At 41.3% G+C, this 14,590-nt stretch overlaps 1 protein-coding gene across 7 annotated transcripts in view; it reads right to left on the reverse strand.

The window, feature by feature from the left end:
* The window catches only part of ARHGAP44 (Rho GTPase activating protein 44), a 169,898-nt gene that overhangs the window by 53,204 nt on the left and 102,104 nt on the right, over positions 1-14,590 (reverse strand). For all 7 annotated transcript variants that reach the window (XM_081270539.1, XM_081270538.1, XM_081270537.1 and 4 more), the window contains exons 5-7: positions 12,395-12,506; positions 9,420-9,496; positions 4,824-4,941 (exon numbers count right to left, since the gene is read on the reverse strand). In XM_081270539.1, the coding sequence (XP_081126665.1) occupies positions 4,824-4,941; positions 9,420-9,496; positions 12,395-12,506 (307 nt within the window). The remainder of the gene's footprint in view (positions 1-4,823; positions 4,942-9,419; positions 9,497-12,394; positions 12,507-14,590) is intronic.

The raw sequence follows: 14,590 nt of genomic DNA on the forward strand, positions 1-14,590 counted from the left end.
AAACACCACTGGGAGCTTCCTGAGCCCAGGTGGTAGTGACACTGAGGAGGCTGGACACGGCCAGATCATTAACCTAAAGGGGAGGTCAGAGCACATTACAAATAAGTTGATCCCGAGTCTGAAGGCTTCACTAAACCATCATCATCACCCTCACAATGGAGGAGCAAAGGTGACTACAGGTCCTTCTCCACTTCCTCCCATCTTAGTGAAAAATTACCAATGTCTTAACCCTCTCAAGATGCCCTGGGGGTACTTTTATAAGTAGTCATAGGAAGAAAAGAGAAAGTGGGCACCAGTAGAGAGGCCTGGGGTTTGTCTCTTCTTGAAGATGGAAGCAAGACAGGGACTGGCTGGGTGGCTCAGAGGACCCAGGTAGGAGACCCTGCACCTGCCATCCACCTGAGGTCCCAGTAGGTGGTGTCTTCTAAAACCCCTCCTTCACCTCAAACTTGGCTTCCTGGTGGGCTAAGATTCTCTGGGCCCCAAAGATTTGGAGAGTCCTATCTGGGGTCCTCTCTGTGAGACCCTCTCTCTAAACAAAGGGAAATCCTGGATTCCTACTCATCATTTTTAGTCCACATGTTCTAATTTTTCTAGTTTGTACAAAGGAGGAGACCCCAAAGGTTTGTCTTACCTGATAACAAAATACACAACAATGAAAAGATCAGGGAAGTCCCACTCAATGAACTCAGAAATAGAGGGAGGTAGACCAAAGTGGACACTTAATGCCGCTGGCAACTAAGGAAGCAGAAATGAGTCAGAAGAGAAGTTCAGCAAAACCCACAGCGAGTGCTCTCAAGGTATCTGGTCTATGTCACAGACTTGCCCAGGTAACTATGAGAAACAGTGACGCGGCCTTACTCCAGACTGCATCTGCTGTGAAGCCATGAAAACAGAATCAGGCACCACTGTCTCAGGAACAGACACAGAGATTAATTAACAGGACACAGAGTTTACTAATGAATCTGAGGAACTGGAGAGTAGAACTTCACTTCTGGGAAAGGTGCTTGTTAAATAAATACCCCTGGCATAATTGACTATCCATCTGAAAGAAAAAAGGAAAACAAACAAAAAACACCTATATTTTAAGCTATGCATAAAAATAAATGCCTGGAGTCTTAAAATGTATAAAATGCATTAAAAAGTTAAAATGACAGTATGGATGTGGTTTATTCTTTAGGTGGAAGATACATAAAGGGAGAGGTAGAAACTTTTCCCAAAAGAAATAAACTTATGTGATTAAGTTTTTAATGGCAGATGCCAAAATAAACAAAGTAAAAAGGCAAATGGCACATGGGGAAATAAAACTATGCAGCACACACACACAAAAAAGTTTAATGACCCTAGTATACAGATAATTAAAAAAAAAGTTATTAGCCCAACTGCTAATAAATATAGGCAATTTCCCAAACTGAGAATGTCAATAAATATATGTTAACTGTTCAATAAACACATAAGATACACCCATCATTTGCATATTTCATGGCTCCTACCTGGACCATTATGTATCTTCTACCTAAAGGGTAAATCATGTTCATAACTTCCATTTTAATTTTTAATGCATATTATAATAACATAGACATAGCTCCCCACACACATACACACACCACCAGACTGGCCAAAATTGTACATTACTGGTTTCAATGAGGGGAAGTGTGTAATTTTTTAAAAATCAATGGTAAAAATGTGAATTATAATTTCCTTTTCAGAGAAGTAGAATGTCAATCTCCACTAAAATTGAAAAAAAAATGTGCATAGACTTTGATGTAAAAATATTATTTAGTGGAATATATGTACTCTATAGAAAAAAATTTACCAGGATATAATGATAGATACCTAGGGATGTTTACCATATCATTTTGATGAAGGATAAAAACAAAACAGGGCTGTGGTGGTGGCTCCGTGGTAGAGTCCTTGCCTAGCATGTGTGAGGCACTGGGTTCGATTCTCAGCACCACATAAAAATAAACAAACGTATTGTGTCCATTTATAACTAAATATATATATATATATATATATTTTTAAAAGAGTCCATGCTTGCATTATTATGTCAAAATAAACCCCAATATTAAAAAAAAAAAAAACAGAAACAACACCAGTTTGAATTTCCCTCAATATGAAAATCCTGAAATACGTCATGGTGCATGTGTACATATGTATGTGTGTGTATGCATGTGTGTCTATGTACACGTGTGTGTCTGTGTATGTGTTTACATTCCTTTGTATGGAATATGATACACTTTATCAAAAAGGTTACATTAGGTAGATAGCCACTATCTTGGTGAGATGTCCTAAATACGGTGTTAATTTAGAAAACTAAATGGTAGGTTAATACCATATAAGCAGCATGACTATATTATTAAAAACAGCAAAATTAGGATAATATTATATATTTGTAAGTGCTGGTATGATTGTCCAAAAAGGTGTGGAGGGCTATATAAACAGGTTCTTAATACTGGCTTCCTTTATTCTTATAAATTTTATGATCACTCAGCATATAATAGAATATATTATCACAGGAAGTTTTAAAAAATATTGGTGGGAAGAGATATTAGTCACCTTCTTTGGAAATGGGTTGATGAGCAGGAAGGGAGAGGATTATTGATGTTTTCATAACATATTTTTGTATTATTTCATTGCTCACAGTAAATATATATTACTTGATAATCTCTGAAGAAGAATATTTTTGGCACAACAGGAAATGTAAGAAGCTACACAAAAATATATCAAAGTATCTCATTTTTTTTTAATGTGACAAGTTACATTTATTGTCAAACTGTTGAAAACCAAAGGCAGAGATAAATGGCTTTGTATACATTAGCAACAAACTATTAAAAAAGTTTAATGCCACTTAAAATAACATCAAAATTTAAATATATAGAATTATATATAATAAAATATGAGCAAGGTATTTTTAAAAAGCTTTTTTAAAAATTTGAGAGTAAATTAAAAGACTTAAAAGAAATACATCACACTTATGAACTGAAAGCATTAATGCCATTAAAATTTCAGTTTTTCCAAATAAATCTTTTGAATTAATGTAATTCTAATCAAAAGAACAGATTGTTTATGTGTATTTGACAAGATGATTTTAAAAGGTGTATAAATTGAAAATGACTTAGAACAGACGGACAATCTTAAAGGAGAAAACGAGGTGGTTGGCTTATACTATCAAACACGAATAAAATGTTATCATTATTAACACAGAGAAGTTCTGGTGCAAGACAAGGCTAATTTCTGAATGCAACAGAGAATCCAGAAATAATCATCCATATTCAGCTATGTGTTTTACGACAGATGTACCAATGTATCTCATTTTTAAAAATATTTATTTTCTAGTTTTAGGTGGACACAATATCTTTGTTTTATTTTTATGTGGTGCTGAGAATCGAACCCAGTGCCTCGCGCATGCTAGGCGAGTGAACTACCACTTGAGCCACATCCCCAGCCCCAAGGTAACTCATTTTCATTCTGGTGTATTTGGACATTCTCATTCAGCCTCTCCACTTGTATATTCCATGTATAGGAAAAAAATGTATATATATATATATTTTAATGTTCTTAACTGAAGAATATCTATTTATGGTAAACAGTTAAAGAACACAGAGTAAAAGGGAAATCAAAAAGGGAGAAGAATTATACTTCAGGAATAGCACACCAGCTAGATATGTGCCATTTACCCAGGAGTTCACATAACAAATCTGCTTTACTCACAATGCATCCTACATCTGACGTGCTGGCCTCAATTTGCTTAGTTCCACAGAAGGCTAGGCTGGGAGATGATGAATTCTTTAAAAATCTTTCAATGTTTCTAATGCCAAAGAGAAAGTCTATACGATTCTGAATGTCGTCTGAATGCAAAGTCAAAGCCACCTGCACAGAGTGGCTAGAAAAGAATAAGCCAAGCGGAAGCTAAGAAGACTAGAGAGAGTTGTAAAGTACAGGGGTTCCTGCATGCAAAGTGGTTACTTTCTTTAAAACTGTGTGCGACAAAGATAACAGGAGCCCAGAAGAGTTATAGAAACATGATATTTTGGGATCTAAATACAGTTTGGGTTTCCTTGGAAACCCAAACTGACACATATGCATGTAACCAGATACACACACACACACACACACACACACACACACACACACGAGAACCATGAATGGTGTACTGCTAATTCAGTCCTCCAAGATGTGTGTGGGGAAAGGAGATGGGAATCGTGACGCGGCACCATGTAGGGCTTCACTCCACAAGCACAGTCCTAATTCTTATCGTGGCCCACTGTCCCCTGAAAGTGGGAAGTTTTTCTCTGTAACTATCTCCATGGCTAGCATTTCGACTCCAGAGGTCCTCACCTCCCAGGACACACAGGATGGGTAATATGGTGACTTAGGAAACACTACAGGACAGGAACAATTGTGTGTCATGGTGAGGCACGGCTCCTCGGTAGTCTAAATTCTCAATTGTCCTGTGTGGCTTCCAATTTATTTTTTTTTTGAGACTCAGATGTCTTACAAAAGTTTCCCACAGAAACAAAGGTCGTTTTCTCACAAAGGACAAGCAGCCCCCGAGTCAGACGCTGTTTTCCTATTGGATTCCAAATATTAAGGCCAAATGACAATCACCAATGAGAATCCAATGCTAGGTCACCATCAGAGTCCCGACTCCGGGTTCTTCCTGGACTCCTGGGACATGCTAGCTGGCGGGCAAGTTTGGGGACATTTAGTCCAATTAAGGATTCACTGATAAGTTTTAAGAGAACTCCAGTGAAGAGAAAAGGAAATCCCTGAGGGTTCCCCAGTCTTCCCCAGGTCAGAGGAGTAAGGAGGGCAGGTACCCTGCAAATCTCCACTCTGTTGGCAGCCTCCTCCATCTCTTCCCTGAGGGCATCAGCTTTGGCACCCGCAGGCTGTAAGCTGCTGGACAGACCTGAAGACTTGGAGGTCTGCTGCCACCTGATGGAAAAGAGGAGAAAAAGAGGAGAGAAGTGAGACAGGCAGAGCCCTCGGGATATTGTGGGAATGAATGCTGAGCACTCTCACCAGAAAGGAGAAGTAATGAAAAGGGACCAAGTCCTCCATCATGAGAAAGGGGGCTCACATTTCCACATCCCAACTGTTGCCCACAGCGGAGGAGTGACTGCCCTCCACAAAGGACAAGCAGCCCCCGAGTCAGACGCTGTTTTCCTATTGGATTCCAAATATTAAGGCCAAATGACAATCGCTTTGGCTGTCTTTTGAAAATCAATGTTATTTTTACTGACAAATCAGAGTTTCATACATTTATGGGACACTGTGATATGCTGAGCCATTAAGCTCAGCATACAATGTGGAATGATCAAATCAAGTTAATAAACATCCATCACCTCACTGACTTTTGATCTGAGATGTCTGAAACTTAATCAGCTGACCACAGTAATGTATTTCTAGACATATACATATATATAAATTTACATATATATAATATAATATATATTTCAAAACAACTCACTGCCTTAAAGCACAGTCTCTGCTATTCATTTACATTCCCCGTGAGAACCTGAGTTTGGAAATTCACCTACTTTGGTTGAAGCCAATAATGGATACTAAGTGAGAAGATATGCCAATAAAGATGAAAAACATATCTGAAAGCAAAAATCCCCAACAGGAAACACAAAACAACTACACATTCACAATTAGATACCTCGTGTTATGGTTTGGAACTGGAATGTCCCCAAAAGCTCATGAGAAAGCATGGTCCCCAACACAGCAAGGTTCAAGGGTGGGGCCGTTAGGCAGTGATTGGATCCTGGGGCTCTGACCTGTCAGTGAATTTATCCATCGACAGCTGAATGGGGGAGCACCTAATTGGAGGAAGAAAGTCACTGGGGGTGCTCTGCCGCACCCCACTTCCCTGCTACCATGAGCTCAACGGCTTTTCTGTGTCTGCCTTGCAGCCAGCCGACTGTGGGTTGAACCCATGAAACTGTGAGTCAAAATAAATCTCCTCTCCTCTAAGTTTTTCTTGTCAGGTATTTTGGTCACAGTGACAATTTATATTTACTTAAAAAGGTATCTTTGTGGGGAGAATACTGGTCTTCCTAGGAAGTCACTCGAAAATGTTAGGAGGACATGTAAATAGTTCTGTTTCCTAGGTCATCATCAGGGAATTACCAGACGCAGACCCGGAAAGAAGGTTCTAGTGACAGTAGAAAGGAGTAGGTAAAGCAGGGCTCAGTAGCGAGGGCCTCTCTGGAAAGTCTGTGAACTCGGGCCAGCAAGTAGGCCAAAGGAGCCAAGTAGGCCACTATCCTGAAAACTCGACCAGGGGCCTCTTTCCTTTTCTACTTGTAATAGAGCTATTTCTAGGCTGGAAGAAGAACAATAGCGTGATCAGGATGACAAATGGCAGCCAAGCCTGGCTTCACTCTGGCCAATTCAGGAGGGCGGGGGAGGGGAGGTGTTGCCTGGGCTGCTGCCCAATCTCTGGTCCAGGCTGGGAGGGTCCAGGTAGAATCGTGGGTCATGGGCTGCCAAGGTGTTTCAAATAATGAGAGCATGTGGAAATTTTCATGTGAACTCCCCTTAGGAAATGTGACAAGAGATAAAAATGATGTCTTTTAAACCCCCTGCAGGCCAACGCTGTAGACCAAACAACACACATCTCTGTGTGCACCATCTCTGGTTCTCAGACCACCAGTCTGCAGCCTCCAACGCAGGGACAAAACGTGGAACGGCCCCCTCATCTTGAGCGTCAAAGAGTCTAATCGCTAGGGGTTTTCTCTACCTGATTTTTTTCTTTTCCCTTTTGTTACCAACAGGGACAACATAAGAGCGCAGAGCTCTATGATAGAAGGGACACTAAAAAAAAGGCAAAGCAAAAGTGTCTTTGTTAATAGCAAAATAAAGGATTCTCTGTCACTTAAAGAATGTAACCATGGGAAAATCACTTTTAAAAAAAGTCTTTGGGATCTCAAGCTGGCCTGAAGCTCCAGGGATAGACACATGTCCTAGGAAAGATTCCTAATTCCAAGATAAGCATTAAGGGCAAATGAGAGAGGAGGTATTCTACTGGAACTGATTTTAAAATTTAAGCTGAAATAACTGGGCAGAAAAGCATCTGTGAGAATCCCCGAGTGACACTTTCTTATAAAGGTCTGCCCTACACAGATGGCGTGGCTCATTAACGCCTCTCTACCTTAGTATTGTGGGGTTTTCTGGCAAATAAGAGATGGTATAACTTAATTTTTATTTAAGATAATAAAAATGTGAATACTCCATGGAGATTATGGAATCAAGTTACAACCACCTTCTGACTCCCACTATGTAAAGAAAAAGCAACCAATTGGCGTCTATGTATGTGTGTGTATGTGTTTCTGCATACACACACACACACACATATAATATATCACATAGACACATATAAAGTAACTATAAATGATAAGTTGATTTGTATGGCTTTGCAAATTTGGTTTTTTTTTTTAAAAAAAACATCTGAATTATATTTTATATATGTAGATTAAAATAAAGATATTTCCCATTATCTTTTATTCCCTATCCTTCCCCCACCCCACTAAATTTTGTCCTTTAGTCAATACCCTGGTACTTCAAAAGCATGCCCCCCTTACCCTCTCTCTAGGGAATTTTATTGGCAATATATATTAATATACATTATAACAGAGTTATGATAGTAACAAAATATCAAGGGGGGAACTTGGAAAAAAAATCGTACAGATAATAAACTGTTGGGCAAAGCAACATGAACCATGCATTTCAAGGTTCGGCAGTCTCCTCAGCCCATCCTTTCCATAAAGAGACTCAAAAGAGTCGGACTTTCCTTTCAGAGAAGAAACAGGGAGACTGAACATGGCCCAAGAAGAGTCCAAGCTTTGAAGCTTGAAGAGCGGAAAGATAATTCTTCCTACTAAAGTTGCGGGTACACTGCCATCATTCTTTGGGGACCGAGGGCACCGCTTCCCAATGCATGGCAGTGCTATCAGATTCCTGTTAAAAATAGATTCATTTTGAAAATTAATCAACTACTTTTGAAAGATTTATAGGCACCGATGGCAAAAATCCTTCAGGTGGATTGAGGTCTGGGAAATCACACTCATTAAGGGAACTCTTGTTGTTCTGCTGGTTTTACCTGTTTTATTTTTGGCCTTGGGAAACTGCCCTGTGCCTTTCACTGTTCCAGGCGCAGAAATCCAGGGCACCAAGTAGCGCTAGTTCGGGCTTCCTTTCGTAAAGTACTTGGGATGTGATGTGACTTCCTTCACCTCATTTGATACTCAAAACAACATTCTCAGGTCTGCCCACGAATGCTACAGGTGAGGGAAAGGATATTCTGGGAGATTAAGTGACTTTATCCATGTCACAGATCTAGAAAGTAGCTGATCGGGATCTCAGGACCTGACCTTCAGAGTCCTATGGCTGGACTTTGTCCCATATCCTCTCACCCAAGCACATTCTGTTTTTGTTTCTTCATTTTGAAAAAAATAAAATGAGATGTGGACATAATGAAGATTTACATGACCTAAGGGAGAAGTAAACACTTCCTTCCAGGTGAATACGCAGGAACTTTCACTAATTCACTTGTGCGTGCTAGTGGTACCTGCCCCCGCCCCCGTCCCCATAAGACCAAAGGGCAAACAGTACAACTCCACAGATGACAGCCAGTCAGTGCTATCTCGGGGCCTCTGGCACTCCCAGGCTACAGGGATTTTCTGGTGGACTCTGAGAAGCAGGTTAGAACAGTCCTGTAAGATGTGAAGTTCTCTCAGAAGGGCCTCGGGTTTACAGGATGACTACAGAAGGGATCTCTACCTATACCACCAAGTTCAGAAGGGCAGTAATCCCCAGAACTAGGAACGCTTCCCATACTAGAGCGATGATGTATCATCCATCCTACATTTTGCATCTTCTCTTCTACCACATCCCCTCTTGTTCCCTCCACCCCAGCCATGCTGGTCTTCTTTCTGCATCTTTAATATGCCACATTTACCCCTACCTCAGGATGCACTTGGGTGTTCCCTCTGCTATAGACAATCTGCACCAGATCTCTGCATGGCTGCCTCCTCCTCACCATTGAAGTTTTAGACCAACTGACATGTTCTCAATAAAAGCCTCATTTTACCCCACTTCATGTTGATACTTCTGTCTGCACCATTCCCCTTAGAATTACTTTGTACATTATGGCTTATGACTGCCTGAGATTGCCCTGTTTGTTCACGTGCCCGATATCTTTTTCCAAACCCAACTGCAGCCTCCGCAAGAGCAGGGACCCAGTGTGTCTACTTCTCCAGTGCCTGGTTTGCACCAGATATTAAAAAAAAAAAAAAAAAAAAAAACAACCTAGTGAAGGATGGATCATGCTCACCCACACAAACCAGCCACCACCCGAAACGTGGTCACTACTCCCAGACATGCAGAAAAGAAAAGCCAAAAAATTCTACCTGGTTCGTGAGGAATCCATGTCCAGCACCAACTTTGCTAAATGCTTCCTCTGCTTCTGAATATTTGGGATTTCCACCTGCGGTTGCAGAAAATGAGACACATGAACTGAAGCTCATGAAAAATTCTTTCAGAACTATTCTTTATGACAATTCTTTAAGAACTATTGGCAGGCACACAGCAAGTTTTCTAGTAGTGTGTTGATCCTCATTTTCAGATGGAATGCCTTCTTGCCTCCTCTGCTTAATTGTGAATAATTGTGAAGAAGCAGAAACTGTCGGTATTTTAGGTGTACAGCCTGATGTTTTGATATGTACACATCGTGAAATGATTACTATCATCAAGCTAATGAACATATCCATCACCCTGCATAGTTACCATGTTATTCCTCTGCAACACTGTGTGTGTGCATGCACACCATAAGAACACTTAAGATCTACCTTCTTAGCAAATTTCAGATACATAATACAGTGTTATTACTTAGAGACACATTATGCTGTTCGTTAGAACTACATAAATTTACTCACCTTCCATGAATGAAATTTTGTGCCTATTGCAGTTTGGATCTTAAATGTTCCCCAAAAGTCCATATGCAAAAGGCCTGGGGCAATTTGGGGGGACAGGATCTAGTTGGAAGAAGTTAAGTTACTGCAGGGAGGGAGTATTGGGAATGCCGACCCCTTCCTATCTCTGATTTTGCGTCCAAGCCTCCCCCAAGTGAAAAGCTTTGCTCTACTATGCACTCCAGCCATAATGTGCTGCCTCTTCACAGACCCCAAAACAAGAGCCAACTGACCATGAAATAAAAGCTCTAAAAAAATAAAAAATAAGCCAAAATAAACCTTTCTTCTTTTTAAATTAATATTCTCAAGTATCTTGTCACAATCATGGAAACCTGATTACCGCAGTCTCCTCTGGCCAATATCAGATGACATTCCTGATTCTTCATCCTGAATTATACACTGTTGTCTCTTCTCTGGACACCTGCGGGCCCCTTTTCAACTCTGACCATCTCAGAAGTTCTGGGCTCCCCTGCTCTCCTAGGCCTGGCCACACTGCAGCCAGAAAAGAGAGGCTTGACCACATCTTGCTACTTTCACCAGGGCAAAAACGGGACAGAAATGAAGGGAGCTGAGCAGTCACAGCTGACACTCAGACCTAACTCAAAATAAACAGTGGGAATGGAAAGAGCATGGGCCTCAGGAGAAGGGAGCTGAAAAGTCTCGTCTGACACTCCTACCTAACTCCAAAAACAAACAGTGGGAATCGAAGGAGCACTGGCCTCAGGAGATCTGAGACGCCAGGAGGAAGAGCAAGAGCAGAGACATTTTATATTTGCATGAATAAAGTAGGCATATTTGTATATTTATAGAAATAAAGTAAGATTTTTTTTCCAAAGTAAATAAATGAATAAACATTGCCATCCTGGTTTTCCTCTGTGATGAGTACTTCCAACTTGGTTGTATGTGGATGCTCTTTTTATATTTTTCTTTCTAAAAATGACTTCCCTGAACATTCCATTGCAGGATTTTGGTTCCAGGCCCAGCAAAAGTAGGGCAGGATGTGAGAATTAAAAAAGAAAATTGGCCGTAAATTGAACTAAAATCATCTCAGGCTATTTTCTTTTTCATATATATATATATATATATGGAAAATGTGAGGAAAACCCAACCTTCCCTGAAGTGTTCCATTCACTCTGTGGAGCAGGGATGAGGTGGGGTGCTGAGAGCACCAACTTCCTGCACCAAGGGGGAGTTGGAGTGCCTGTGGACGGGTCCAGAGCAAGGCTGGGGAGCAAGGCGTGTCTTCCTACAGGTCATGCAGTAGAATCGGCCTTGTTTCTGGATCATCCTTGCTCCGGGGTTGCTTCGGGCTTTGGCCAGAACTCTGTCCTATCCTGCCTTATGAGGAGCATAGAGTCTTTCATGAATGTTCCAAGCTAAGGGATGCCTAGCCACAGGATGGAACCCAGAACCCTAGAGCTGGTCTATGTCAACCTAGGTCAAAGTATTACAGCTAAGACTTTCCTCTCTGATTACCTCTAAGTCCTTAAGTAATTATCTCTACCTCTGTCTGAATGTCAACCTATGTCAAAGTATTACAAAATTAGGACTTTCCTCTCCGATTACCTCTAGGTAATCGGAGATGTGGATGTGGATAACCTAGGGGTGATCCAGAGAGGAAGCCAGACATGGTTGAGGGCAATGCTGCCCAGCACCGTGGCCTCCAGTCACAGGCAACTCTGTGACACTCAATCTAAATTAACAAAAATTAAATAAAGTTAAAAACTGAGTTGCACTGTGTGGCACTAACCATGTTTAAAATACTCAAGAGCCACGTAAAGCTGGGGATGCCCAACTGTGCACAGGTAGTGCATTGCTTAGGTCTCATATGGCTGATTAAAGACAACTGGGAGGAGCCCAGGGTCCTAGGCAAATCAAACTCCCCAACTATCTCTGGTTTTTCTTGGTAAAATTGCACTTGGTAGAAGTCAGCAAATCTGCTATACAGACATGAAGCTAGCTTGATAGTTAAATAGTTTAATGGAGTGTACTTTAAAGTCTAAAGAGAAAAGATCACGTAAACATCACCCACAAGAGGCCTCGCAGGTCCCAGATTCCCTCTGAGGACAGCAGGCCATTCGGGTCACTAGAGGTTAAGGGGGTGGCGGGGGGGTGTCAGACAGGACTAGGAGCAGGAAAGGAAGTGAAGCAGCCATGTTTACATCTTTACCCATCAGAATGGCAACACAGGAGGCTGCATATGAGGGGGAGCCGTGGTGAAGTGTGACAAGGGCTGCTATATCTGGGAACCCTGACCATGGGGCCAGGTGGTGATGATTCCTTATGAAAGACAGAAGGTCATGGAATGAGGAACGGGATGGAAATAGCAATCAGGCTGCAGGAGGGGTGAGCTCAGCAGCTCCCCCTGGGCCCTCCCAGGGTCACGTGGCCTTGGCCTCATTCCTGCCTCTCACCTCAGCCAGCAGAAACAGGGGCTCAATCACATCTCTCTCCACTTGCAATTCAAAATGTATCAGCTCCTGAGCCAGCTTGTCCTCTGTCTCTCCACAGAGTTTCAGCATCTTCCTGTAACAAAGGGGGGAAAAACAAGACTGAACATCCTTGAAGACAACAATGTTGCCCGAGTTATGCTCCCATCACCTCCCTGCGGGGGGTCAACTTTGCCCAAGTCTATGTCAATAAGCCAGTTGATTCCCACAGCAGCCAGTGACTCCCTGATCCAACTGTCTTCATTTCTGAAATTATCAGTTCCTCCAAACAGTGCTGAGGACTCCCTTTGTGCCTGGAACAAAAGGGGACATTTTGGGAAAACATAACAGAAATGTGGATAAAATAGATCCATGTACGTCTAATCCACAGACCTAAAAAGAACCAGATGTTTTTAATCCATCCCCTGGGAATCCTGGAGAAACTAGTTAAGATTGACCCAATTGACCCACTAACACACCAACATCTTCAAACACATACCAAAACTCCCTTGCTCCTAAGCCATGGAGATTTAATTAGTACAAGATGGGCAGTTAATTATCCCATGGAAAAGTCAGGGGGGAGAGATTTAAAAAAAAAAAAAAAATTTTTTTTTTGGCACTGTGATTGAACCCAGGGGCCTTAATCACTGAGACATCCCTAGCTTTTTTGTTTGTTTTTAAATTTTTTTTTATGTTGGCATTTTTTTTAAATTTATTTATTTTTAGAGACAGGGTCTCGCTGAGTTGCTTAGGGCCTTGCAAGTTTTAAGTGGCTTTGGACTCATGATCCTCCTGCCTTAGCCTCAGCCACTAGGATTACAGGCGAGTGCCATCGTTCCTGGCTAGAAATTCTTTTTTTTTTTCTTTTTTTTTTTTAAAGAGAGAGTGAGAGAGGAGAGAGGAGAGAGAGAGAATTTTTAATATTTATTTTTTAGTTCCCGGCAGACACAACATCTTTGTTGGTATGTGGTGCTGAGGATCGAACCCGGGCCGCACGCATGCCAGGTGAGCGCGCTACCGCTTGAGCCACATCTCCAGCCCCATGGCTAGAAATTCTTTAGACACTTGCACATAAGTTGGTGAATGTAGATTAGATTCTAACACCTTTTCATCCTCGTTGCAAATGTCAACTCCCAGATTGTGGTTTTATCTTTGTAACTTTTTAATGGTGTCTTTTATATGATTTTCTGGTCCTTACCCCTATATGTCTAATATTACTTATTGATTTTTTTTTTTTAAGTACCAGGGATTGAACCAGAGGTGCTTAACCACTGAGTCACATCGCTAACCCTTTTAATTTTTTTTTTTTTTTTTGAGTCAGGGTCTTGCATAGGGCCTGGCTAAATTGCTGAGGCTGGCTTTGACCTTCTGATCCTCCTGCCCCAGCCTCCAGAGCCACTGGGAATGATAGGCTTGCACCCCCAAACCCAGCTTACTTCTTAATTTTTTAAAACCTTAAGCTAAAGCCCTGTCCTAAAGCTACTGACCATCAACTATGAAAAATAAGACTTTATCTTTGATTACATTTACCCTCCCTCCATTAATATTTATATCAGTACATATTCAGTATTTATATTTTGACTATATTACAGGGTATGATTCCTAATTTAAAAACCTGCAGTTTTCAAAGTTTTGGACTTTGGAGCACTGTAGATTTAGAGTTTTCAGATTAGAGATGTTTTAACTGGTTTTTGTAAATAAACCTATGCAAATATTCCAAATTCCTGATAAAATCCCAAATCAGAAAAACTTGTTCCCAAGCATTTCACATAGGTCTACTCAGCCTGTTTGGGGGGGGGGGGGGTGTTGAGCTGGTCCTTCCTGCCCATTTATCTGCTCTCCCTGGAGTGAATAATTCCTTGTTTCAGTTTGCTTGTTTCATGTTTTGTGTACATGTGAAGCCTAACATCCCTGACACTTTCCTAATTTGTCTCTTAAGATAGTGAACCACCTCTGACGTGAAGGAATTCTGACCAAATTCTCTTGGCTTCTCCCCCTATCTCTAGGGTACAGTTATCATCCCGACATCTTTCTTCAGCATTTCCTAGGGTTCTCTGTCCCTGTGTCCTGTGCTGGATGTCCTGTTATCTTATGTCTTTCTTGGTTACATCTTCACAATGCCTTCCCTCCCTGAGAACAAAGAGTGTGCGGGAAGCCAAGTTTTCAGATCCCATGTATCAC

Source organism: Spermophilus citellus (genome assembly GCF_964194105.1).
Source record: "Spermophilus citellus genome assembly, chromosome: 17".
Classification (NCBI taxonomy): domain Eukaryota; kingdom Metazoa; phylum Chordata; class Mammalia; order Rodentia; family Sciuridae; genus Spermophilus; species Spermophilus citellus.